General features: G+C 48.0%; 7 protein-coding genes across 8 annotated transcripts; 2 read left to right on the forward strand and 5 right to left on the reverse strand.

Annotated features, from left to right (window-relative positions):
* Positions 1-438: 438 nt before the first annotated feature.
* Positions 439-2322, forward strand: RPT2 (ATPase of 26S proteasome regulatory subunit 4). The gene is made up of 7 exons (XM_043156211.1): positions 439-509; positions 562-1173; positions 1222-1508; positions 1561-1776; positions 1834-2011; positions 2068-2223; positions 2280-2322. The coding sequence occupies exons 1-6, from the start codon at positions 507-509 to the stop codon at positions 2113-2115; spliced, it is 1344 nt and encodes a 447-aa protein (XP_043005996.1). The 5' UTR covers positions 439-506; the 3' UTR covers positions 2116-2223; positions 2280-2322.
* A 621-nt stretch (positions 2323-2943) lies between these two features.
* Positions 2944-6082, forward strand: E1B28_011202 (uncharacterized protein). Its single transcript, XM_043156212.1, has 6 exons — positions 2944-3160; positions 3212-3342; positions 3399-3459; positions 3516-3627; positions 3692-4832; positions 4887-6082. Exons 1-6 carry the CDS (start codon positions 2971-2973, stop codon positions 5895-5897), a joined length of 2646 nt encoding a protein of 881 aa, XP_043005997.1. The 5' UTR covers positions 2944-2970; the 3' UTR covers positions 5898-6082.
* A 379-nt stretch (positions 6083-6461) lies between these two features.
* E1B28_011203 (uncharacterized protein) lies at positions 6462-8767 on the reverse strand. Of its 2 annotated transcripts, XM_043156213.1 has the most exons (5): positions 8418-8767; positions 8224-8360; positions 8115-8174; positions 7361-8059; positions 6462-7131 (listed from the first exon to the last, which is right to left on the reverse strand). In XM_043156213.1, exons 1-5 carry the CDS (start codon positions 8728-8730, stop codon positions 7069-7071), a joined length of 1272 nt encoding a protein of 423 aa, XP_043005998.1. In that variant the 5' UTR covers positions 8731-8767; the 3' UTR covers positions 6462-7068. The 2 variants fall into 2 exon arrangements, with proteins under 2 accessions (XP_043005998.1, XP_043005999.1); XM_043156214.1 differs by having other exon boundaries at positions 6462-8059.
* A 103-nt stretch (positions 8768-8870) lies between these two features.
* Positions 8871-12589, reverse strand: E1B28_011204 (uncharacterized protein). Its single transcript, XM_043156215.1, has 5 exons — positions 11811-12589; positions 10934-11751; positions 10773-10882; positions 10158-10723; positions 8871-10108 (listed from the first exon to the last, which is right to left on the reverse strand). The coding sequence occupies exons 1-5, from the start codon at positions 12306-12308 to the stop codon at positions 8990-8992; spliced, it is 3111 nt and encodes a 1036-aa protein (XP_043006000.1). The 5' UTR covers positions 12309-12589; the 3' UTR covers positions 8871-8989.
* Positions 12590-12722: 133 nt separating this feature from the next.
* On the reverse strand, positions 12723-15488 carry E1B28_011205 (uncharacterized protein). The gene is made up of 8 exons (XM_043156216.1): positions 15310-15488; positions 15222-15255; positions 14736-15160; positions 14383-14674; positions 13963-14322; positions 13773-13896; positions 13190-13722; positions 12723-13134 (listed from the first exon to the last, which is right to left on the reverse strand). The coding sequence occupies exons 1-8, from the start codon at positions 15390-15392 to the stop codon at positions 12838-12840; spliced, it is 2148 nt and encodes a 715-aa protein (XP_043006001.1). The 5' UTR covers positions 15393-15488; the 3' UTR covers positions 12723-12837.
* Positions 15489-15562: 74 nt separating this feature from the next.
* E1B28_011206 (uncharacterized protein) lies at positions 15563-18608 on the reverse strand (the record flags this gene model as incomplete). Its single annotated transcript, XM_043156217.1, has 14 exons — positions 15563-16491; positions 16557-16588; positions 16640-16800; positions 16851-17049; positions 17108-17115; positions 17171-17519; positions 17571-17622; positions 17669-17758; positions 17813-17854; positions 17913-18066; positions 18123-18130; positions 18187-18229; positions 18282-18355; positions 18403-18608. 14 exons carry the CDS (start codon positions 18606-18608, stop codon positions 15714-15716), a joined length of 2196 nt encoding a protein of 731 aa, XP_043006002.1. The 3' UTR covers positions 15563-15713.
* Positions 18609-18662: 54 nt separating this feature from the next.
* E1B28_011207 (uncharacterized protein) lies at positions 18663-21071 on the reverse strand (the record flags this gene model as incomplete). Its single annotated transcript, XM_043156218.1, has 10 exons — positions 18663-19385; positions 19445-19694; positions 19751-19800; positions 19859-19878; positions 19928-20132; positions 20208-20313; positions 20375-20634; positions 20689-20753; positions 20801-20842; positions 20900-21071. The coding sequence occupies 10 exons, from the start codon at positions 21069-21071 to the stop codon at positions 18663-18665; spliced, it is 1893 nt and encodes a 630-aa protein (XP_043006003.1).
* Positions 21072-21636: the final 565 nt, after the last annotated feature.

Below are 21636 nucleotides of genomic sequence, written 5' to 3' on the forward strand. Positions count from 1 at the left end.
AACGAAGACGAGCCACAAGGAGAGGGATAGACAAACCCACACACAGAGCCAGACCACCTGCACGAGAACGCAACCCATGAACGCCCACAATTCCCATCTTATTTTATTTTTCCATACTATTGTCCACAACATGCCTTCGGGCTAACTAAATTCCATAACATACTACTTACACACGACACCTATACCAACAGCTACACAACAAAGGGATCAGGAGCTCACCAGAGACATGGGCAGAGGGGAAGGAAAGGAGAAGGACTGGTGTCACTCAAGGAGCACACCCGTGTGTCTTAGCACTAGACGGCTTGTGACACGTTAATCTGCAGAAAACAAAAAAAAAAAAAAATTCCGTGCGTGGCATATGCATGCGTACTGAAAATGGAAATTGTCACGATATCACAGTTTCGTAACTCTGAGGTCACACACGACTAATTGGGAACACTGACGCGTCTAGTTCACGTCCCACCACAAAGTCTTCAAATATCCTTCTCTTCCTTTAGCACTACAACATGGTTCGCGCTCCATATTTCGATTTCACAAGAAATTTTACTGATATCTCTTTAGGGAAATACACCTTCTGGAATACCACCTCCCGGCCAGGGCCAAGGGAACCAGCAATCGGACAAGGACAAAAAGGAACCGCAGAAGAAGAAATGGGAACCACCACTACCTACGAGAGTAGGAAAGAAGAAACGACGTGGCCCTTCTGCCGCCTCTAAACTTCCCGATGTTTATCCCACCACTCGATGCCGTCTGCGATTATACAAATTAGAACGTATAAAAGATTACCTACTTCTCGAGGAAGAGTTCATCCAGAACCAAGAGCGTGCGAAGCCTGAGTCTAGGGAGGAGAAATTTGAGGAAGATCGGTCGAAAGTGGACGACCTGCGAGGAAGTCCTATGGCTGTAGGAACGCTAGAGGAAATCATTGACGACGACCATGCAATTATCAGCACAGCGTCGGGCCCGGAATTCTATGTGACTATAATGTCCTACGTAGACAAGGATTTGTTGGAACCCGGATGCCAAGTTCTACTTCATCACAAGACACAGTCTATAGTCGGTGTTCTCCAGGACGACGCAGACCCCATGGTTAGCGTTATGAAGCTCGACAAGGCGCCTACGGAAAGTTATGCGGATATAGGTGGTCTAGATGCGCAGATACAAGAGATCAAGGTTTGTTCCCCTTCTTGGTGTCATTCAGGATGCTCATATTGCGCCTAGGAATCTGTCGAGCTTCCCCTCACACATCCTGAGCTTTACGAAGAGATGGGTATCAAGCCTCCAAAGGGTGTCATCCTGTATGGCGTGCCCGGGACAGGGAAGACGCTTCTCGCCAAAGCTGTCGCGAATCAGACTTCTGCAACGTTCTTGCGAGTTGTGGGTTCAGAGCTGATCCAGAAGTATCTTGGAGACGGTCCTAAACTCGTCAGAGAACTGTTCCGTGTCGCAGAAGAGCATGCACCTAGTATCGTTTTCATTGACGAGATCGATGCTATTGGTACCAAGCGGCGAGTAGTGTCAATTTTGTTCTGGAATCGGTCTTTGACGCTTTCCCCCCAGTTACGACTCGACTTCTGGAGGAGAGCGTGAAATTCAGCGAACCATGTTGGAACTTCTCAATCAACTGGATGGGTTCGATACCCGCGGTGATGTGAAAGTTATAATGGCTACCAATAGGATTGAGTCGTTGGACCCCGCACTCATCCGACCTGGTCGTATTGACCGTAAAATCGAATTCCCTCTCCCCGATGTGAAGACTAAGCGCCACATTTTTAAGTATGTTGCTCAAGGGCTCGAAGGGCAATTGTCTTGGTACTAACGTTTTCCCGATAGACTCCACACATCTCGTATGAGCCTTAGCGAAGATGTTGATCTTGAAGAATTCGTAATGACGAAGGATGATTTGTCCGGTGCTGATATTAAGGCAGTGTGCACAGAAGCGGGTTTATTGGCGCTGAGAGAACGAAGAATGAGAGTCACGAAGGTGGACTTCACGTCAGCCAGGGAAAAGGTATGTGTTGGTTGCGCGATCAAGTACGGTGCACCAGTTAATACGTTTGAATCCAGGTTCTATATAGAAAGAATGAAGGCACTCCTGAGGGCTTGTATTTGTGATTATGCAAAACCTACAAGTTGCCCGTAACAACCCCCCCCCCCCCCCTCTACCGGGTTTGAATGCCTGTATGAAGGTCCAAGTCCATTACCAAGAGGGTCAGTGGTAAGGTAGCGTTCGACTTTTTACCATCCGTGCCCCGTGTGTAATAATATCTTCTCCTGAGCCTCGGCGCGAACTTGAATCATTATTAGTCCTATCATCCCCCGACTACTGGTACTCGCACGCCCATTTCTTTCCCGTTTGATGTAGCCAACACGCTAGAACCAACCACTTGTTTTAGTAGTATGTGGCTCGATACAAGATCCTTCTACGCAACATTTTGTCGAGTCAACAACTGGCGGTGTAAAGAGTGACGCCGAATCTGGTTGAAGGCGTGTACTTCGTTCCAAGTCGAGTCTATCAATAAGGGAGAGAATTCTGGTTGAGGTAATCGACATACCGGAGGTACCTCCCCAAGTGGTATTATCCTTCGTTGACACTGAAAGACCAAAACACACCTGGATTGTGCAAATCTGTATTCACGCGTTTGAGTGGACAACGGAGTTCAGAACAACGCCCAAAAATGTCACGCCGTAACCACCATGATGCCCACAACCAGTCGTTATGGGAAGCGTGATATTTTGAAAGGGTATCGGATGCCTGCGACCCGCAGAGTACTACAAAAGCCAAAGTCGTCTTTTCTTGTCTTCAATGTTGAGACATATGAGCAACCTAAATGTGGTTTGCTCATTGACGTAAGGGAAGGTCGGACTCTGCAATCTTATCTTATCTGAAGGTGTGGGAATGATTGTAATTAGCAGACAGGGAGCTTGATTGCAACAGCCGCTCATGGAATTTCACCCTTGGACAAAAAGATGTCCGCCAACAATCAACCAGCCCTCGCGGTGCGGGCGGACATCCATAAATCATGCAAGTCTATCGAGAACCTTCTGTCTGTCTTCAACGACTACTGTGAAGCTGCTGGAGCTATCGCTGCTCTTCAGAAGAAGCTGTCCAAGGCTTTGCGAGAAACAGCTGGAATGAGAGTGACTGGTGAAATCGCAGGTACCGGCGTCCTTATCCCAATCATAGCGACAGTTCGCTCACCATTTATAGCCAATGCCTTGAATGCCAGTGCTACCATATACGACGCTTTAAACGAGGTTGATAGCAAGTTCGCGAAGCTAGCCGATAAAGAGTATGATGCCATTAGCGAGGAGGTCAAAAAATGGTTCAAGAAATTAGCGGTAAATCGACGTCTCAGGTTTCAATCACCCTGTCTAATATACGTGCAATCTCTTAGAAGGAGGAAAAGGCCCATGACGAGCGAATAGCCGCTGCAAACAATAAGATAAAGCAAGCGGGTAGATCCTTTGTCCATTAACACAAGAATTCTCAAGCTAAGCTCAATCTAATACAGGTCAACTATACGAGAAGAAAGCGAAAAGAAGCCCTCGTGAAGCCAATGAAGAACATGCTCGCTACATCAATCTTATCAGTGCAATGGGTCCAGAGATATCGCAGGAGAAATAGTGGGTATTGAAATTATTACGGAAAGGGTGGACCTAACTCCAGCGAAATGGATTTCGATCTTAGCAACCATACTTTGTTGGCCTCTCAGCGCCATAGCTCCACGACTTACAGCATTGCAGCCTGCATATCAAGAGTCGCCGACGCAGAATGGACGAGGGCTTGCGAAGGGGTGCGGCGCTTTTCTCCCACGATTGGAAAGTTAGGCCAGTGGCGAGCATTTTGCGAAGGAGGATGGACAGGACCAATTCCTCAGGATCTTCCGGATATTGATTCTCCTCAACAGTTGGGCGAACCCGTCGACCATTCGATCCCGGCCAATCGCCTAGAAGAGGACGATCGTTCTCAACCTCAGGGAATAAGGAAGGGAGTCAAACCTGAACAGGAACAACACCAACCCCAGGATTATACAGGTAACCACACAGGAACTAGTACACCTACGTTCGAAGGATCAATTGACGGAACTTCTGGGCAACAACAGTCTCCACAACGTCAATACAATAGCTATAATGACTCATCTGTCGTTGGCGGAAATAAAATAGGTGGAGAGTCGATACCGCCCACTTCATTCAATCTCTCGAAGAAGTACCAAGACGACACGACTGGTTCTGTGAGATCACTATCTGCTTTCCCTTCTCCGCCTACGCACTATCCTCTCCCACCTACAATGTCACAACGTCAACAGCAACAACAGCCGTCTCAATCATCCTCCGCATCCCAAATTGCCTTCCCTACTAGTAGACAGTCGATAGATCGTCGTTCACCCGTTCCTGAAGCCGAGGAAGCCGCCGAGGAAATGACATCGCAGTCTCAATCCCCTGTTATCTCACCCGGAGTATCGCCCAATCCGTCGCCAGTACGGGTCAAGTTTCAGGACAGACCAACGCAGATGCAGGCAGACGTTATCGAAGAGCCTTCAAGCGATGTGAAATCTAGTCCTCAGTTAACAGCTCGTCCCAAAGCTGTTCGTGCGGAGACTTTGGACCCAAGCACATATAGAAATGCCGAGCCAGTGTCATCCGTTGATATACCATTTCCTTCACGGACACATGGACGAGGTGACCACACAACAGAGGGGTTAGGGACATTTCCGACTCATAAACCTGGCACCAGTATTGACGGAAGACCCAACAAATTAGAAAGATCAGACACAGGTGCTAGCAACGGAAGTATAGTGGCCGCCATGAGGAATCGATATTCTTACAGTGTACGTTGTCCGTTCTCCTTCAACACTATCATAACACCGATGTCTCTATGATAGCCCGAGACTCCATCCCCTCCACATACGAAAGATATACCCCGAATACCACAGAGTGTAAGCAACCTTGCCTCGAAGTATGACCGACCAGTATCCCCCCCTAGTGCGCGACCTCTACCTTCCATTGACACCGCCTCACGGCAATCGCGTGAAACTTCCTACCGGGAGCGGGAACGAGAACCGACGGTGACCACGAATCATAAGTCTACCAGTAACCCTGTAGCTGCCGCGGCAGGGGACGACGAGTTTACTGCTCGCCGTAGACATCAACAGCGAATGGAACAGATGGTGGAGATGGAATTCAGGGAGAAGGAACAGGAGTTGAGACGTCGTGAGCAAGATATTGAGCAGCGTGCAAGAGAACTGGCGCAGGAGCGTGCCAACCTTCTGCAGACTGTCAATGCTTCCTCGAGTCTCGATATCGCGAAACCCAGACAACGCCAGTTATCGTTTCAACAAGGTCATTCTGGACAAACGTATAGTACGAACGGGGACACAGTTGCATCACCTGTCCCTGCATCTCCTAGGCTGGGAGCTACAGCACCGATGAGACCACATTCACAGTACTCCACCAGTGCTACCCATCTCGTCCCCCCGGCGTCTCCTCGCGGCCCTTATCGGAACCGAGGTGAAGAGTACACAAACGACCAGCACCCTTCAAGCAGTCGCGATCCTAGTGTAACCAGCATCACCTCTACCTCAATGAACTCTTCTCCGGTGATGTCCACTCCGCGAACGGAGAAGAAAGGATGGATGAGACGCTTAAGCATGCCGATCGTGGCTGGCAATGCGTTCTTGGAAGGGAAGAAACATAGTAGCCACAACAGCTTTGGCGGAGGGAAGGGCGGTCCAATTTCATTGGACTCGAAGAGGAACGCAAGTAACACGTATTTGAGGGGTGGTATCGCGGGTGAGGATGGAAGACTCTCGGGCGGCATGACGGGTGTGAAGAATTATGAGCTGGGAAGTGGGATCAGCAATATATCCGTCACGAATCTTAATAGCAGACGATAAGTGATGGTTTTTTTTCCTACTCTTTTATTGTGCTCATCTTTGATACCCGTTTGGATTATGATTCTCTTCTGGACACTATCTATAATTCATCTATGACCGCTACGACCTAGTTTATGGCACCATGCCATATGTAATGTTATATGCTATATATCGCTATCAGTACTTAAATGAACCAACCATGACCGAAGTGCGAAAGACTAGTATAAACCGGTGATGTTTAAGTTGTAGCAGGTGAAGTTTGGTAAGTTCAATGAAGGTTCTTCACTGAAATGCCCAGTACCAAATGTGTGTGCAACACGTGCCGTGAGAATTAAAATCTAATATTTTTTAGATCTAAAATAAATAAATAAATAATCAAGTCCTTTGTTCCCATCTTTCCAGCGTGTTCCCTGCAATGTTCCACTTAAGTACACAAGCGTTCACAAGCGTTCTATTAAATACACCCGGCGCCCCGTCCTATCGTCCGGCGCGACGTCCTTAACCGTATCATCTTTTTGCGCCTGGCGGAGTTTGAATAAGTCCTGATAATTATTTTTTAGCGTACGACAAGTTCACGCTAGACGGGTCCTCAACTGAGCCTGAAATAAAACCAAAGACTTTTTGAATTCGCTATTTATATCTTCAAAAATAGGAGCCAGGTGCACTATTCTTTGTCTCTATTACGATATCACTACGTATGGACCATCGCACAGGCGGAAGTAACTACCATCCATGACACACCACATGAACGTAGGAAGAGACGTGAGCAAAAGATCGGTTTATGAAGGATCCTAAGTAAACTAGTTACGCAAATGTCATTTGCAGATGATGTATGGTCTGAAAAATGCTGTGTTTCATGAAAATAGTGGATGTGGATGGTAATGGTTCGACAAGGGGGAAAGAAGAAAATTCAGCTTCGAGATGAGGCGAAGGTGATTCAGGAATCCCAAGTGGAACAAGGATGTGGCGATTCAACCAAAGACGAGTCATGGACCTCGGTCGTTCCTGGGAACTGAGGTGGGGTAGGGTGGCGCAACGCAATGACATTGCATTGCACGTCGTAGGTGTCCTTTCGGTACGACCATAAGTAGACAAACAGCCAAAGCTTCAACGACGAGTGTATATCTTCCCTAGATATGGCTCGAGGTCGGGTGCACAAACGGAGGACAAATACGGTGATGGTGCTGTTCTTCTACACCCCTTGTGGCGTTGGCTGCTGAACAGGGGATGTCTCCCTCCCAAGGCCTTGTGCATCCTATAAATGGAGGAAGTAGGTTCAAACTCGGAAAGGAAGTAAAATCATTGTAATAAAAGAGCCAAAAGAATGCGAAAGAACAAAACAAGCAAGCATCTCTGCCCCATGACGAAAGAAACGAGCGTCACACAAAACAACGGAGAGGACGAAAGACCGAAAACCACTCCTCGACTTCATTCAAACGATACGCCGTACAACCGATGAAAGCGAATGAAAGCCAGATACTCACCATCCTCTGCTTCTTGATCGGCCTAGGCCGTACGCCGTTATTTCCCGCCCGAACTCCTATGATGGATTTCGAGGCCGATTGAGTCGAAGGAATTCCGTTGGCATGACCATTCATAGACTCATGCTGTTGTGATGGTGGGCCATAACTAGATTCCTCGAGTTCCCTCTTCTTCCCTCTGGGTGCTTGGCCTAATGCACTAGATACTGTCCCGAAAGCAGCTGTATTTGCGCTCAGAGGAGGCGCACTCAAGGGATGATGGCCAGCGGAAGCGGCCGTAGGTGTTGCCGATCTCATAGGTGTACCTACTTTCTGTGTTGGTACCTGTACCGGTGACGGCACATGATTTCTCGGGTTTGGGGGATGGACGATATTACCGGATACTGCAGCGCTCGGGGTGGAGTTAGGTCGAGGTATTATGGGCGCTGGGATGGTAGAAGATGTAGGTGTGGTGGTTAGTATTTGTTGGGGATGCACATGAGGATTAGGGCGCTGCGTTGTTGAGGACACGGATTTTTGAAGTTGTGGTTGTGGAGTGGATGTCCTAGGTGGGTGTGACGAAGGTGTGGATGCCGAAGCAGCGGTGATAGAGGAAGGGGTAAAAGGTTTTGGAGTAGAGGTGCCAGGTTGCGGTTGTACTGTCTGCGATTGCATGGTTGCCTGACCTTGCATTTGAGCTTTCGCAAGTTTTTTGAGTTCTTTCTGTACGGATGATCAGAAGCTCTGGTAAAAGTTGCGATAAGATGAGATGTATTACCCGCTTCTTCCGATCTTCTCTCGCCTGAGCACTTTCTAATATGAGTGTAGCTTGGTTCCACTGCATAGAGAATGAGAAGTAGTAAATACGACACAGTCGTTATACGCACGCCCTTAAGACCTTCCAATGAGACATCAAATGCTTCTGTCTGAGTCTTGAGGTCGAAGGGCGCGATTGTTACGCGCTGCTTGGGAGGAACTTGCATTGTAGTCATGAGATAGTCGTCTTTCTTCATAGAGTGCTTCCCTTGAGAGATGAAAGTGATAGTTCAGAAGAAGAATCGGAGTACGAAGGGTGGCGTACCAGGAACACCCTTAATAAGATGTCTGTAGGAATTCTTTTTCTTTTTCTCTCCTTTCCCCGTCACGTCATCGTCATCCTGGTCCTGAGCTTCGCCTGCAGGTGTTGCAGCTGTCTCCTTTCCCTTCCCTTTATCTGCAGTACTGGGAGATGTCGGGTCCGTGGGTGGTGGGGGTTTGACATACTTGTCGTAGGCATCGTTAAGACAGAACTGAGCGAGTAAATCATTGGTACTTTTGATGTATTGAGGTTGAGGGGGTTGTGTTACTGGCTGCAGATATAGAGATGAAGGACCAGCGACGGCATTCGTTTGCATTCTCGTCGTCGTCGGCGTCAAGGAACAACCTTCTATCACGGTTGTTGTCCGCTGTTTACACAATACTTTACAATACGCCAAATGACAAAGGCCGACGCCGGGGCCGAGGATCCGGCGTCTGCGGAGAAGTCACATCGGACGAGACCGAAGAATTCATTGTCATAGCCATAGCGGTTGAAATACAGTAAATATTGTAGATGTACAGTAGTAAGGCATCAGTCCAAGTAAGAGTCCAAAATGAAAGGTATAATACAGTTTCTCAAACTTCCTTATCAACTCCACCATCGCGTTGCTGGTGCGTAAGTCGGCTCTTCAGACCCCGAGTCACTTCATTAGCAGTACCTTGCACCTCTTTTCCGAGCCACGCAACCTTCCTCGCTGCACCCCATTGCATCACACCTCTATGTTTCCGGTGTAATTCATCCTTGCGGTCACCATAGTCCGAAACACCTTCCTTTATGCCCTCGAACCTCCCTCCACGCTTCGTTTTACTTTCACCGTCATGTTCACTCTCGCTGTCTGAGCCACTGGAGGAGGAGGAGGAGGAGGAGGAGGAGGAGGAAGAACCCTGGGTATCCTGATCAACAAACCGCTCAATTCCCTCTGATTCATCTTCCGTGGCACGAAGAATATCCATCAAGTCCGCAATCCCAGCATCCTTGCTTGCGAGACGTCGATGATAGGAGTTTAAGCCGGGCCAAAATTTCACCTTCATCTCCAACTCCCCCACCTTGTCACCGATCTCCTCAGTAGCGTTGAACCTACTCCTCTCCATAGCATTGCCCTTATTATTTCTGATAGCCATTTTGATCGTGAACCCTTCCCCGTCGGGCACATTGCGCAGCCAAAACGTTCCAAAAGCAGGAGTAAGATCAGGTCCGAGTACCCGCCTCCTAAATTGGACTAGCAGAGAGCTGGAGAATCTCTTCTTGACCGCCAATCGTATAGGCCTGTCGTGTTTGGATTGCCACCCGCTACCATCCCCCGCGTTGCGGTCCTGTTTCGCGTATACTTTGCCTCGCCCGTACAGAGTACGAAGAAGCATTCGACAAGCTGTCAATTCTGCAGGCAAATCCGCTAATGGGCGGATTGTCTCTGGGTATATTTCGAGAGTACCCACGTCCCAACCTAACATCGGACGCGGTAGCTTGGCCTGCACACTTCGGAACAGAAGCGAGCACTTGAGTCGCCCGAACCCCAAACCCCCAACCAGCGGGAACGAGTCGGTGAGCTGACACCGATCCTTGAACATCTTCTTGAGGGGAAGAACCACCACACCGAGTAAGGGGTCATTTTCGTGGTGCCTATAGTCTCGAACAGCAATCATAACAACAGTTTCCCTCCAGTTCCTGATGAACCTCTCAGTGCATGCATTATACTGGCGGTGGTTAGTTGGATGTAACATCCCAAAGGAACGGGGTACGTACGTAAGGATTGTTGGATCTCATTTTCGTCCTGGTCTGATATACTCTTTCATGATTGATGATGATGGTGCAATACGGATTAGGCAATGCGTCGCTGTCCTCCTCCTCCATACCTGAGCTCACGCCACTTTGGCGGACATTCGGCACCTCAACACCATCAATTTGGTCAATTGTGATGCTCAGAATCCCATTAGCCCATTCCGCGGGAGGAGGAGAGCCCGCCATAATTTCCTGTGTTTTCTCATACAAATCCGCTTGAGTCTGCTCCTTTATTTCCGGGTTACTTTCATGGTTACGAGCCTCAGCTTCACGCAGCTTATTGCGAGCATCTGCCTTGACCTTCTCCTCAATCTCTTTCGCGTCGGCATCTTTATCGACGAGATGTTGCTGCAAAGTGGTTTTCCCAAAATAGCCCACCGACCAGATGAGCTGCCCAGGCCATTTCGAACCGTCATCACCGATAAGCTCGTCGCTGCGCTCCTTGATGCGGTTTTTTGTCTCGGGAGAGTGAATCAAGTCATGAAGTGGAATTTCTAGTTTCCCGAGGATATCATCGGCGGTGAGGCGATCTATAATAGGAATAAGAACAATATCAACACACGGCGAGGCAAGACATACCAGAATCCCACAGCTGAAGTTGGAGGGTTTCTTGTGCATTTAGCTCTGCAGGTGTAATAAGCATGAAGTTCGTCTCTGCCCAGACAGGTTCGCTCTCATTCTGGATTATCCTGTAGTGCACAATGAGTATATGGTTGTAAATTGCATTAAAAAGCAATTACCTCGTCGACCACAGCGGCTTGCCCCATTTCCCCCACCCAGCCGTCACGTAAGGGTCACCACTTCTTGCTGCGTCCGTCTTCCACACCTTGGTCGTGTCACCGGTCTTGAAACCCTGAGCTCTAATGACGGATACGAAAAGAACACCTATAGCTTCAGTATCCATCTTCTCTCTTCCCGACAAAATTGCCTTGAGGTCCAATGTGAGACTCCTTGGCGCAACGTAACCTTCGATCGCAGTATCGATCGCACCCTGCACCCACGAAGACAATCCAGGGATATCCATCATGTCCATGAAATTCTTGGCTAACGGTGTTACCGATGTCGTCACTTTGGGTTTTCCCAAGAGCGTCAATGTCATCACCGATAGAAACGGTGGGTTGGGTGTGAGCTGTAGTTTCAGACGGGCAGTGGCCAGCAGACCAGTAATGTCAACCCAAACGGGTAGGACCACACCTCCTGGAAGCCAAAACTGCGTCAACACATGCATGCAGCCGGATGGTCTCTTTGAATCGGCTCCTTTGGACTGAAAGTGATAGCTAACTGCTACTTCAAGATTGACAAAGTCGCCCTCGTCAACTTCGTCATCTCCACCACCGAGCCAGCGCATGCCAATGATGCGTACAGATTCTGATCCTTGACCAAAGTCTGCAACGCGTACACCGTGAATTAGTTTGGGAAGTGTGGCTTGCAACGCGTCTTCGAGCATATCAGATAGCGGAGTAAAAAGTGCAGGGTTGACAATAGGCCATAGTGTATCGAGAAATGAGTTGAGCCACGCTGCGGTTTCGGGGTGTTTCTGAGTTAAATCCTTACTCCACTGCGGGTGTGTATGAGCGGAAGGCGAATATGTAAGTGAGGAGGTAACGAAACACGCACCCCTGCCTGTTGATTGTCCTTCTCCCTCTCGGACCTTTGAGGTTTTTCATCCTGACCATAATAAAACACCACACCCCCTGCGCAAAGCGCTAGTAGCGTGCTCCCCAGGCTCCCAATGAATAGGTCGACCCAAATGCTTCCTGCCTTGGCTCCAAACGACCACGAAAGAAATCTTGACAGAGTGAGACTAATGAACCCTCCGAGGCCTGCTGCGACAGCAGCTAACAAAGCAGCCTGTGTACGCATTCGACGCTCCGCACCTGCGGAATCAGCCCACCACCCTTTGCGTAACTCCTCATCGACAGCTCTGTCCATCACCTCTCCTTTATCCTGTTCATTTTGGTCCTGCTCTCTGGAGACATGAGAAGGCGGTATTCTTTCAAGCTCGATGGAAGTACTGTCGTGGATTGTGACGGGACGGTGAGTGACGGGGTCGGTAACCGTTCGTTGGTTGTTGTTCTCGTTGTTGTTTTCAGGATATGAGATTTGAGAAGACATAATTAAAGGAAGGAGGTGGGATATGGGGAGTGATGAAATGGACCATTATAATACCTTGGCGGGTACCCCTGACGTCAGATCGTGGTATGTACTCCAGTGGGTCGCCGTCACAAGCAGGCTAGGAGTCAGTCCCTTACTCCACCAATGCCAGGTGCATATCCAGCAATAGGAAAGGTGGTGTACTGAGCCTTGGGGGTAACTTCTAAGCATGTTGTGGTCAATTTTCAACAATGAACGGACACCGCGTGTCTTCTGTTCTAGATAGTAGACTTGGAACAGCAAAACCCGACATCGCTATAAATTTATTAGTTCTTTCCTAGAGTGAGTTTGATTCGAAAAGGAGAAGGAATTGTCCAAGTTAACCCACAGTAAGTGCTGCATTCAACCGTTGACGAACTATGACGTGACTATGAAGGAGGAAGTATGAACAATATTGACTATAATGTTGTTACACAAGATATACTTATATACGAATAGTTACACGGACTAAATAACCCAATATTCTGTTAAAGCTACCATATAATAAAACTTACGCTGCTGCATCCGGTTGGAAACCACCTTCATATTCTAGATCTTCCGGACGATACGCGCCACCAAACAGATCTTTACTCACTCTAGACCTTCCCCTTCGTTCTTCTTCGTGTTTGCTTTGTCTTTTCCGCCCTTGACCATTTCCTTTACCCTTCACGTCAGGTTCCCCCCGAACAGGATTCCTCAAAAGAGTCGCTGAGCACAGAGAAGCAACCAAAATGCTACAAGCCACGACGAATATCGTCTTTGGGAATTGTGCAACGGTTTCACTGTACACCAGCCCAAACACTAAAGGCTGTAACCGGCAGAAAGTAAGAAAAAGATAGAATGAAAGATAGAACAGAACCTACCGCGATAATCATTTGCCCTAAAGCCTGTACGGTCGAGAAAGCTCCGAAAAGCTTTCCTATCTCATTGTTGGATTCCAAGTTCACGTTTTCACTTCTGCCATCAACGACGCCAGTTTCACTGCTACGTCCTTCCTCGTCACCCTCTTCCTGGAGAAGAGTCCTCGCCTGCATTATACACAAAGCCAAGCTCTGAATAGCCGGCACTAGCCCTGAACTCATGCTGTTGAACGTACTCGCGACGACGAAAGAAACTGCACTTCGATACGTTGAGACTGGCTTTGTGGTAGACGTAGTATGCAAAGTACCAGGGGACATCGGATGTACATTGCCAGAGGGTGCAGGAAGAACTGAAATCAGGAAATTGCCAAGGATATCGAAGCACAGGCTGCAACGACAGAGCATGAGGTCAAAGTTGATTTCTCGTCGTAACTGTTGCTTGGTCATCTTTGGTTTGGTTCTCTTTCCGGGAGCACTGGTGGACGCGATCGGAGTGGAAGGGGTTTGAGGTTTAGGTTTGAAGAGCGAAATCACAGCTATACAGATGATGAGATAAGCTCCTGAGAACACGTTTTCAGTCACTTACTGGGGAGGAAAAACAGTGTAGTCAGAGCCCGCATTCCACCCACGAATGAGATGTAGTAACTGAGTTGGTCGGCTGCCCAACTGTAGACATGTGTGGCATATAGATACTTGGTCTGGAAAATACCCTGAAAGGAAGAAAAGGAGAAAGGTCAAATTTGGTAGAGGTAGCCCAAACGAAACACCGTCCTTACCGTCGAAAGCATGTACATAAAAAGAGCAAGGGCAAGGAATGTCAAACTCCAGTCTTTCTTTTTCCTGATACCGTTTCCGGTCACCACCGTGATGGTGGCGGGTAGAAAGGTGGATAGAGGACTCAAAAGTCCGGCGAGGATCCCACCCTTCTTGACCGTAGATACAGAGCCTTCAAGAGAACCCCCCGCTTCTTCTGATGCTCGAGCTTTACCCTTGCTCGCACGAGAGTCATGATATTGTTGCGCAGCAGTAGCCCGGCTTTCCCGAGAAAGTGATTCGGGAAACACAATTGCGGCGAGTAAGAAGTTGATGAACGAGCAACAAATAGCGAGCCAAAAGACTTCTGTCACGCTCTTTCCCTGTGAGAAAGGCAGAGAAAATTAGCACAAGCGAAAGCGTGATTTTGGCAAGCCAGGTACCTGTCCCGTCGGAGTGCCGATTCGATCGATTCCGGGGATTCCATTGTTAATTATCCACCCCGCAATAGTAGGTCCCACGCTTAAACCAAGATAAAACACGCCCATGAAGCGTGAAAAGATGGTCGCACGAGAACCAGGCGAAGTGCAATCAGAGACATAGGATAAACAAGCCGACTGTAACGTTGACCATCCGCCAAGAAGGCCTTCAATGAAAGGCGCGATTATGAGCATCTTGTGTCCGTGCGACGCAAGTGGGGATCCAGGAGTTGAGACCAAGATGAACGTTAAGTCACTGATGACACAAACCGTAAGAAAGGAAAAAGAGATGAAGGCGAATGAGAGGAAAGGCGTACGTGAGAAACAAGCCAAATGTCGATAGGAAGAGTACACGAGTTCTACCATGCCTTTCACTGAAGTGACCCCAATAACCGCTAGTTGTGGCGGATAGCAAACCCATAGTGGTGGTCATGACGGTTTGAATACGCGCCGCTCCTGCTTGTACGGCTGGGTCAGCCATGCACTGCTGAGACGGTATTATTCGCGGATCCTCGTCGTCTTCGTCGCTATGTCTCATGTCCGAATAGTTTGAGTAGATTAATATCGGGTTTGTTCGTATATTAGATGGGGGGAAAGTGGATCCATTAGGTTCGAGCGAAGTGAATAGGGAATGTATAGGTGTAGAGACTGATGGCTGCGAATGGTTGAGAGTGTGATGGTGGAGGGCGAGACAAGATAATTGGGTGACAACTTCGAGTCGAGGCGCTAAAGTCATGCCACGCTTTGGACAGAGAAACAGTCAGGACAGTTCTCAGACTTGCTGATTCCTTGAGCATACTCACGACAAGTGCTGCAGTGATAGCAAACGGGACGAGCCTCGACGTGAAGTTGGGGTTAGATACAAGAATCGCGGAAGATAACAACACTCACCACAACGGTCTCGCGCGATAGAAGGGTTTCTTTACAGAAGGGGTCCCCAATAGAGGGGAAGACTCTGTCGTTGAAGGGTCCATGCTTGAATGTACTCAATGAGTGAACGGAAAGCTGAAGAGATAGGGCGACCACTATGGATAGCTTAGGGCATGAGAGATGATAAAGGCGGGTCAGAAAGCGCGCGTGGCTGCAGGCTGGCAGTCCACTGCCACCGCGGCAGGCGTTTACCACGAGGCCGGTGTCTTGTTGTGGCGTATCTACCGTTGAAAGCGCGGTAGAGAAATTGAAAGAAACACGACGCTGCCGTTACGAGCAACCAAAGTAAAGATCAAGGTATACACGTACACTATATACTACAGTTCTATTGATTTTTGAATATCTCAGTTCTATACGCCCCGCCATCAGTTTGATTTTGCAGCTTCTTGCTGCAGAACCCCCAACTCCACCTTCAATTTCTTCAGTTTGTCTACCTCATCTTTTATCTGAGCATCAAGCTCACTCGATTTTGGCTGAGCCTTCAACGTTCGCACTAGATTACCCTGTTCCGTGATTTCTTTCTCTTTGGCCAACATCGCGGGTGTCTTCTCGGCAGGAGGTATTGCTACCGGTTTTACTTTGGCTTTTGGAGCTGGTTCTGTGGGCGTCTCCTTTGTCTCAACCCCACCAAACTTTTTTCTATACACCTCTGCCATGCCCTCGTCAATCTTCTTGAATAGATGCTCGGGTTTGCCGATCGTGTGCCCTGCAAGGATATCCGTCGACAAGACGTCAGGGACAATGCGTGCAGGAGCATTGATCTGCTTGAGAATCGCTTCGGAAGTCGTGGGCATGTAGGGATATACCAGTGAGGATAAGACGTAAATTAGATTCATTGCTCGTGAAACCACTTGGGCGCATCGTTTCGGGTTCTCGGCCATTAGAGCCTTGTTTAAACCTGAAGATTGAAGATAGCTGTTTCCTCGATTGGAAATAAGCATGATGATTTGAAGACCGAGCCGAAGTTTAGTGACCTCCATCGCGTCAACATACTCCTTGAGCAAATTGTTCACGTCCGAGATGAATTCGGCATCATGCTCATCGTTAGGTGAAAGAGGTCCTGGTTGATCACCGCTTTCAGGTACGATGCCGCTGTACTGAGATGCAACGAACTTCAACAATCGGTTTACAAAATTCCCAAAACTGATAAATGTTTTGGTTAGTGTCCTGAGATAATCAAAATTAAAATCAAGGTCAAGATCACTAACTTGTTCAGAAGAACGTTGTTGTTTGCTGCAATCTAGAGATCAAGTGGTCAATGACATCACCCTTCTTTGAGTTAATCACTCACGCAATCCGCCCAAGAGAACATAGAGTCGGCGGTCTCTGGCCTAGTGGAAAGTAGATAATACCTCCAAACCGAGGCGCTGATGGTAGTTTCCCTAGCTTGTGTACCGAAGACACCACGGTTTCGGCTCTTGGAGAATTTACCACCCTCGTAATTTAGATATTCTACCAAGGAAGGTTATTCAGGGGTTCAAATTGGAAGAGGTGGACATTACCTGCAGCAGAAAGGTGATGTAATGTCGTCCAGTTGCGACCATCTGCGATCTGAACACCTGGGAAGTAAATGCTGTGGAAATAAACGTTGTCCTTCCCCATAAACTGATACAACTTGACGTTATCAGGGTTGAACCACCACTTCTCCCATCCTTCCGTGTAGTTGGCGGTTATACTTGGATAACCTATCGGAGCGTCGTACTGGAATATCGAAGAAATGAGGAAATCCGAACTGAAATCAAAACAGCACGCTACACACCCATACATCTGGACAGTCGTGTGAGTGAATGATTTAAAAAATCCGGGTGACAACTAAACTCACAGAACACCTTTCCTTTCATCACCTCATCTTCGGGTGTACCAAGCGGAGGAGTAGGTACACCCCAGGTCAAATCTCGGGTTAAAGGAGTCGGCCTCAGTCCTTGTTGCATACGGGCATCGATAATTTCACCGTCGTGATTGATAGTGGTATTTGGCGACCATTTTCCTTTTCTTGCGGATTCTTTGATCCACTTCTCTATCCGAGGTTGAAGAGCATCAAGTTTGAGGTACATGTGTGTCGAGGTTTTTGCGACAACGCTGTGTGTCTTATTCACAAGACATCGTGGTTTAAGAAGCTCTATTGCGTCGAAAGTCCGGCCGCAATTGTCGCATTGATCTCCTCGAGCATCCTAAAAAACCCGTCGGCGGACAATCCAATCATTCAGAGACCTTCCGATTACCTCGTAGCCGCAATTCGGGCATATGCCTTCAACAAAACGATCGGCAAGGAATCTAGAGTAGGGTTAGAGCTGATAAAGGGACGCAATTGACGACGCACTTCGCGCAACCCTCACAATATGTCTGCTCCTTGTCTTGTTTGTCGAGGAATCCGTTTTTCCCGAGGTTCCTGTAGATACCTTGGGTAACCCTGCAGGACACGATTCAATCCAGAAGTAGTAGTAGATACTCGGATGAGACATACTCCGTATGTGCTTGGGTTGATGTGCGACCGAAGTAGTCGAAGCTATAGAAATAAATATTAAGGACGTTGCTGTCAAGAAGCAGGAACAGTAATCACTCGCCCAATATCGAACCACTCGTATGTCGCTTTGTGGATGACGAAATACTTGTCGCATAAAGCCTTGGGTGTTATGCCTTCCTTCAATGCCTGCGTCTCAGTAGCAGTCCCATACTCGTCCGTTCCACAAATGTATAGTGTATTCCTGTTTCTTGTCCCTAGTTATAGAGGTCGTCAAGATCTATTGTGGAGCCCATTAAGAGTTTTGACGCACGAGAATATCTGAGAACACGAACAAATGAATAGATGGTCGATTAACACGATGACCCTACCCTCACCGACTAAAAACATCTGCACTTAGGACACTCCCAATGATATTTCCTGCGAGTATATTAAAATCTTCATTTTCAAGGTCGATCGATCGTCCTCTCACCAAGATGAGGGACATTGTTGCAATAGGGTAGGGCAGAAGTTATGAGGATGTTGGCTTCGCCGTCTTTTGGGGCTCTGAGGAAAAATAAGACGAAATAACTGGTGAATAATGAGAAGCGCACATTCCAGACGCGCCTGGTGGCGGGACGACTCGAAGCACCCCTTCAGTGGATCTAATATTTTGAGTCATGGTGGGGGTGTAGAAGGAACGATCGATTTCAATCTTTTCGTGCCACGGCCGGAGTCGCCGAGGCCCATTAATATTATTAGTGTCAGATTTCCGGTCTATTGTTCCATAGATTGGGACGTTGACAAAAGCAGATACCATATGTATCACAAATACCGGAAAATATGTTTACAGCAAAGTACAACCGTTCCAAGTCTACGTACTAACAACTTTTTCGGAATTCAGTGATACACCCGATTCATCCCGTGGCTCATAAGCAGGAGAGGGTAAAAGTTCTTGATGATCATCTTTCTCCTTGTCGTGCTGTATATCGCCATTCGCGGTAGCTCCAATAGACCCATCAGAGATAGGAACATCGGGAGGCGAAACCGTCAAGGAAGCCACCGGTAGTGACCCTGTCACCTGCATAGCTTTCACCTGCCCTCCATATGCATATTGTCCCTTCAAAAGCGAGCTTTGTTTTTCCTGGGCCTTCCGTTTCCTTACCTCTTCCCTCTCTTTGCGTTCTTGACGGTCCTTACGCTCCTGTGCCATCCAGTCTGAAACATCTGCGACTGCTTTCTCGGGCTGATTTTTGCAAGAGAGAAGAAACCCTTGTAGCTCAGCGGTGGAAAATTCGCCGGGTGCAATGGAAGAAGAAAAAGAATCGGCCAGTTGCCTGAGACTTGTGTTGTATTTGTCGCCATGGTTGGCACCGATATCATCAGAGTTTTCAGCCGTGACCATTACCGATATCGGTGGACTCGTAGAAGGGACTTCAAGCATCAACTTCGGTTGGATGGTAACAGGCGCAGGTGGTTCAAAGAAGCGCATAAACAGTGCTGCTGCCTGAGGTTGTGTCGCAAGACTGTACTGAATTTTTCTGTCAATGCGTCCTGGACGGAGTAAGGCTGGGTCTAGTCGATCGATGTAGTTCGTCTAATTCAAACAAACCAAGTCAACAAATTTGGAAGCTATTAGAGTCAGTGAACAGATACCGTTGCAAAGAAGAGCCTTCCATCGTCACTTCCTACACCGTCAATGACGTTGAGTAGTCCGGAGAGTGTGACTGCAGAACGGCGGATACCGTTAGAGTATCGGCGAGGGAGGCCAGGGATATTCGCCAGAAAATCCAAAGGGGTCTCAGCATCATCGTCCCTGGGGAATGCGCAGTCTATGTCCTCGATTAGGAATATTGATCTTTTGGGGATAGAAGATGCTGCGCGTTGTAGAAATGAGTCATCAACGCTGAAAGCCATCCATTAGATTGGAGAGATAAAGCCTTGTTTGAACCACATACGCACAAACCAGATGCAAGCGAAAGAGAGTATATCTCGAGGCCGAGCTCTCCCGCCTATGAAGACCTCTGATCAATGGTTTTGTCACAGATCAGGGTAGGCATGAAACATTACCAAGGCGTATATGGTGGAACCTAGAGCGAGAGGTTAGAAAGGACGGGTAACTGAAAGGGTAAAACTTGCTTTTTCCACTTCCTGGCGGCCCGTACAAAAGATATCCTCTTCGATGAGGAATTCCACGGCCAACATACCAGTCTTCCATATCCAGAAACTCCTGTGCGTCCTTCACAATAGACTCGATGACACCCTCTTGCAAGATAATCGAACTCAGACGTCGGCGAACTTTGCGCTTCACGTTGGACCAAGCGAAGCTTGGATTGAAGTTGGGCTATGTAAAGGGAACGTTATTTGCACGAACCAACATTAAGCATAAAATGAACGGGAACACATGTATTGTACCTACCGTGTCCGCCGTATGGATTATGACATCAGGTTTACTAACTTCCAGGTAACTTGAACGTGCGTCCTCGACGAAGTCAGATAACACGGCCATTTTCAAACTGTATATGCTAATTTAAGTTAAGAAACTCGGTTCAGCATAGCGTCCGAATGGCAGCAAATGGGACATACGTTATAAAGATTGTGCCACCACCAACTGACTGATGCATGCCGTACGGATTCATCGGTTGGATCCCGAGAGCACCTTTAGAACGTTTGATTTCAAACCAGTAGCCGTTCCACCGAAAAAGCTGAGGAACTTCGTAGGTAGGCACGTATTCCGCATTGTCTTTCACAGTTCCCTCGGGGCGTGTGCGAATACCCCACTTCCGTTGGGAATTCCTTGCGTTGACCCTAAATTCCCGAGTCCTCCGCCATAAACCTTGTTTAGTCTATGAAAAGGGTGATAAATCCATGGTCATTCATCGAAAGAAGTAAAAGCTCACCAGGAACTGAACAACCCACTCGTACGAAGGATCTCCCTCATCAAATTGAGCCGTCATCGAATATTCTAAGAAAGCTATTAGACTCTTGATTGAAATCGTCGAAAAGACTCACGAAGTCTGAATCTCTCTATCAGCCATTGGAAGAGCCGTCTTCCTATAGCGGAAGTAAGAAGGATGAGTCGTAGTCAGAACAAAAAAAATGGCCTCAAACCTGTTTCGATAATGAAGCCCAAGACGAGGAGTTTGGCGCTGTTGAACATTGGCGAGGAGCTCCCGAACAATGTTGCAAAGAGTGAAGAGAGACCCACGAATTGTGGTATCCCAGACCACCACCAACCATTAGCCTCAGAACTCGTGTCATCCCGGATCCAGCTCTTGTCCATAATGAACAGAAAACTGGCGGCTGTAAGTAGGTCATTCCTGATCCCCAGCTTTATAAACCTTACCAGCGCGCCCTTAAACGCTTGATCTTGCGGTAACTCTACAGCTCTACAGCAGAACCACGCTCCCGGGATTTTTTACGACTCGGAAGCTTCCATTCTTGGTCACGTCGTCTATTTAATTAGGCTATATCGAACTAATCCTGAAATCTAATACGCGGCCCTCCACACGCGATTTAAATGAAATGGCCTTCCAGATGAACACTGCAGTAGACTTACATGTCAATCCTCCATCCCCTAGATATCCTTTGAGTATGACGCCGACTCTGGTGCGATCTATTTCTCGGACAAGCGTTGGCGGCAATGCTGGATATGGTTGTACTAGGCATTCGTGATCGTAATGTAAGTGGAGATGGGTGCGGACGTGTGCCGCGCAGAACGAGGATTTGGCGTGGCTTCTAGCCGTAAGCAAGAAATTGCTCTTTTTGACGTGGTGAATCTTCGTGAACTGGCGTCAAGTCATTTGTGAGCACTTCGTGGTCGTTCAAGTTGTTCTAGAAGTTTGTGA

The sequence above is a fragment of the Marasmius oreades genome, chromosome 7, assembly GCF_018924745.1.
Source record: "Marasmius oreades isolate 03SP1 chromosome 7, whole genome shotgun sequence".
In the NCBI taxonomy this organism is placed as follows: Eukaryota; Fungi; Basidiomycota; class Agaricomycetes; order Agaricales; family Marasmiaceae; genus Marasmius; species Marasmius oreades.

Excerpts from the sequence above, each read along its gene's own strand:
- E1B28_011203 (XM_043156214.1), bottom strand. The coding sequence starts at position 8,730 with ATGCAAACGAATGCCGTCGCTGGTCCTTCATCTCTATATCTGCAGCCA. Across the intron at positions 8,175-8,223 it reads CATTGGAAGGTCTTAAGGGC|TGGAACCAAGCTACACTCAT; the intron begins GTGCGTATAACG and ends TTCTCTATGCAG. Across the intron at positions 8,060-8,114 it reads GAGAAGATCGGAAGAAGCGG|AAAGAACTCAAAAAACTTGC; the intron begins GTAATACATCTC and ends TCATCCGTACAG.
- RPT2 (XM_043156211.1), top strand. Across the intron at positions 1,174-1,221 it reads CGCAGATACAAGAGATCAAG|GAATCTGTCGAGCTTCCCCT; the intron begins GTTTGTTCCCCT and ends TATTGCGCCTAG. Across the intron at positions 1,777-1,833 it reads ACTAAGCGCCACATTTTTAA|ACTCCACACATCTCGTATGA; the intron begins GTATGTTGCTCA and ends TTTTCCCGATAG.
- E1B28_011205 (XM_043156216.1), bottom strand. The coding sequence starts at position 15,392 with ATGGACCCTTCAACGACAGAGTCTTCCCCTCTATTGGGGACCCCTTCT. Across the intron at positions 15,161-15,221 it reads CTATCACTGCAGCACTTGTC|CGTGGCATGACTTTAGCGCC; the intron begins GTGAGTATGCTC and ends CTCTGTCCAAAG. Across the intron at positions 14,323-14,382 it reads TCGGCACTCCGACGGGACAG|GGAAAGAGCGTGACAGAAGT; the intron begins GTACCTGGCTTG and ends CCTTTCTCACAG.
- E1B28_011202 (XM_043156212.1), top strand. The coding sequence starts at position 2,971 with ATGTCCGCCAACAATCAACCAGCCCTCGCGGTGCGGGCGGACATCCAT. Across the intron at positions 3,628-3,691 it reads GAGATATCGCAGGAGAAATA|CAACCATACTTTGTTGGCCT; the intron begins GTGGGTATTGAA and ends TTTCGATCTTAG. Across the intron at positions 4,833-4,886 it reads GGAATCGATATTCTTACAGT|CCCGAGACTCCATCCCCTCC; the intron begins GTACGTTGTCCG and ends TCTCTATGATAG.
- E1B28_011204 (XM_043156215.1), bottom strand. The coding sequence starts at position 12,308 with ATGTCTTCTCAAATCTCATATCCTGAAAACAACAACGAGAACAACAAC. Across the intron at positions 10,724-10,772 it reads ACTTCAGCTGTGGGATTCTG|ATCGCCTCACCGCCGATGAT; the intron begins GTATGTCTTGCC and ends TTCCTATTATAG. Across the intron at positions 10,109-10,157 it reads TGAGATCCAACAATCCTTAC|TATAATGCATGCACTGAGAG; the intron begins GTACGTACCCCG and ends AACCACCGCCAG.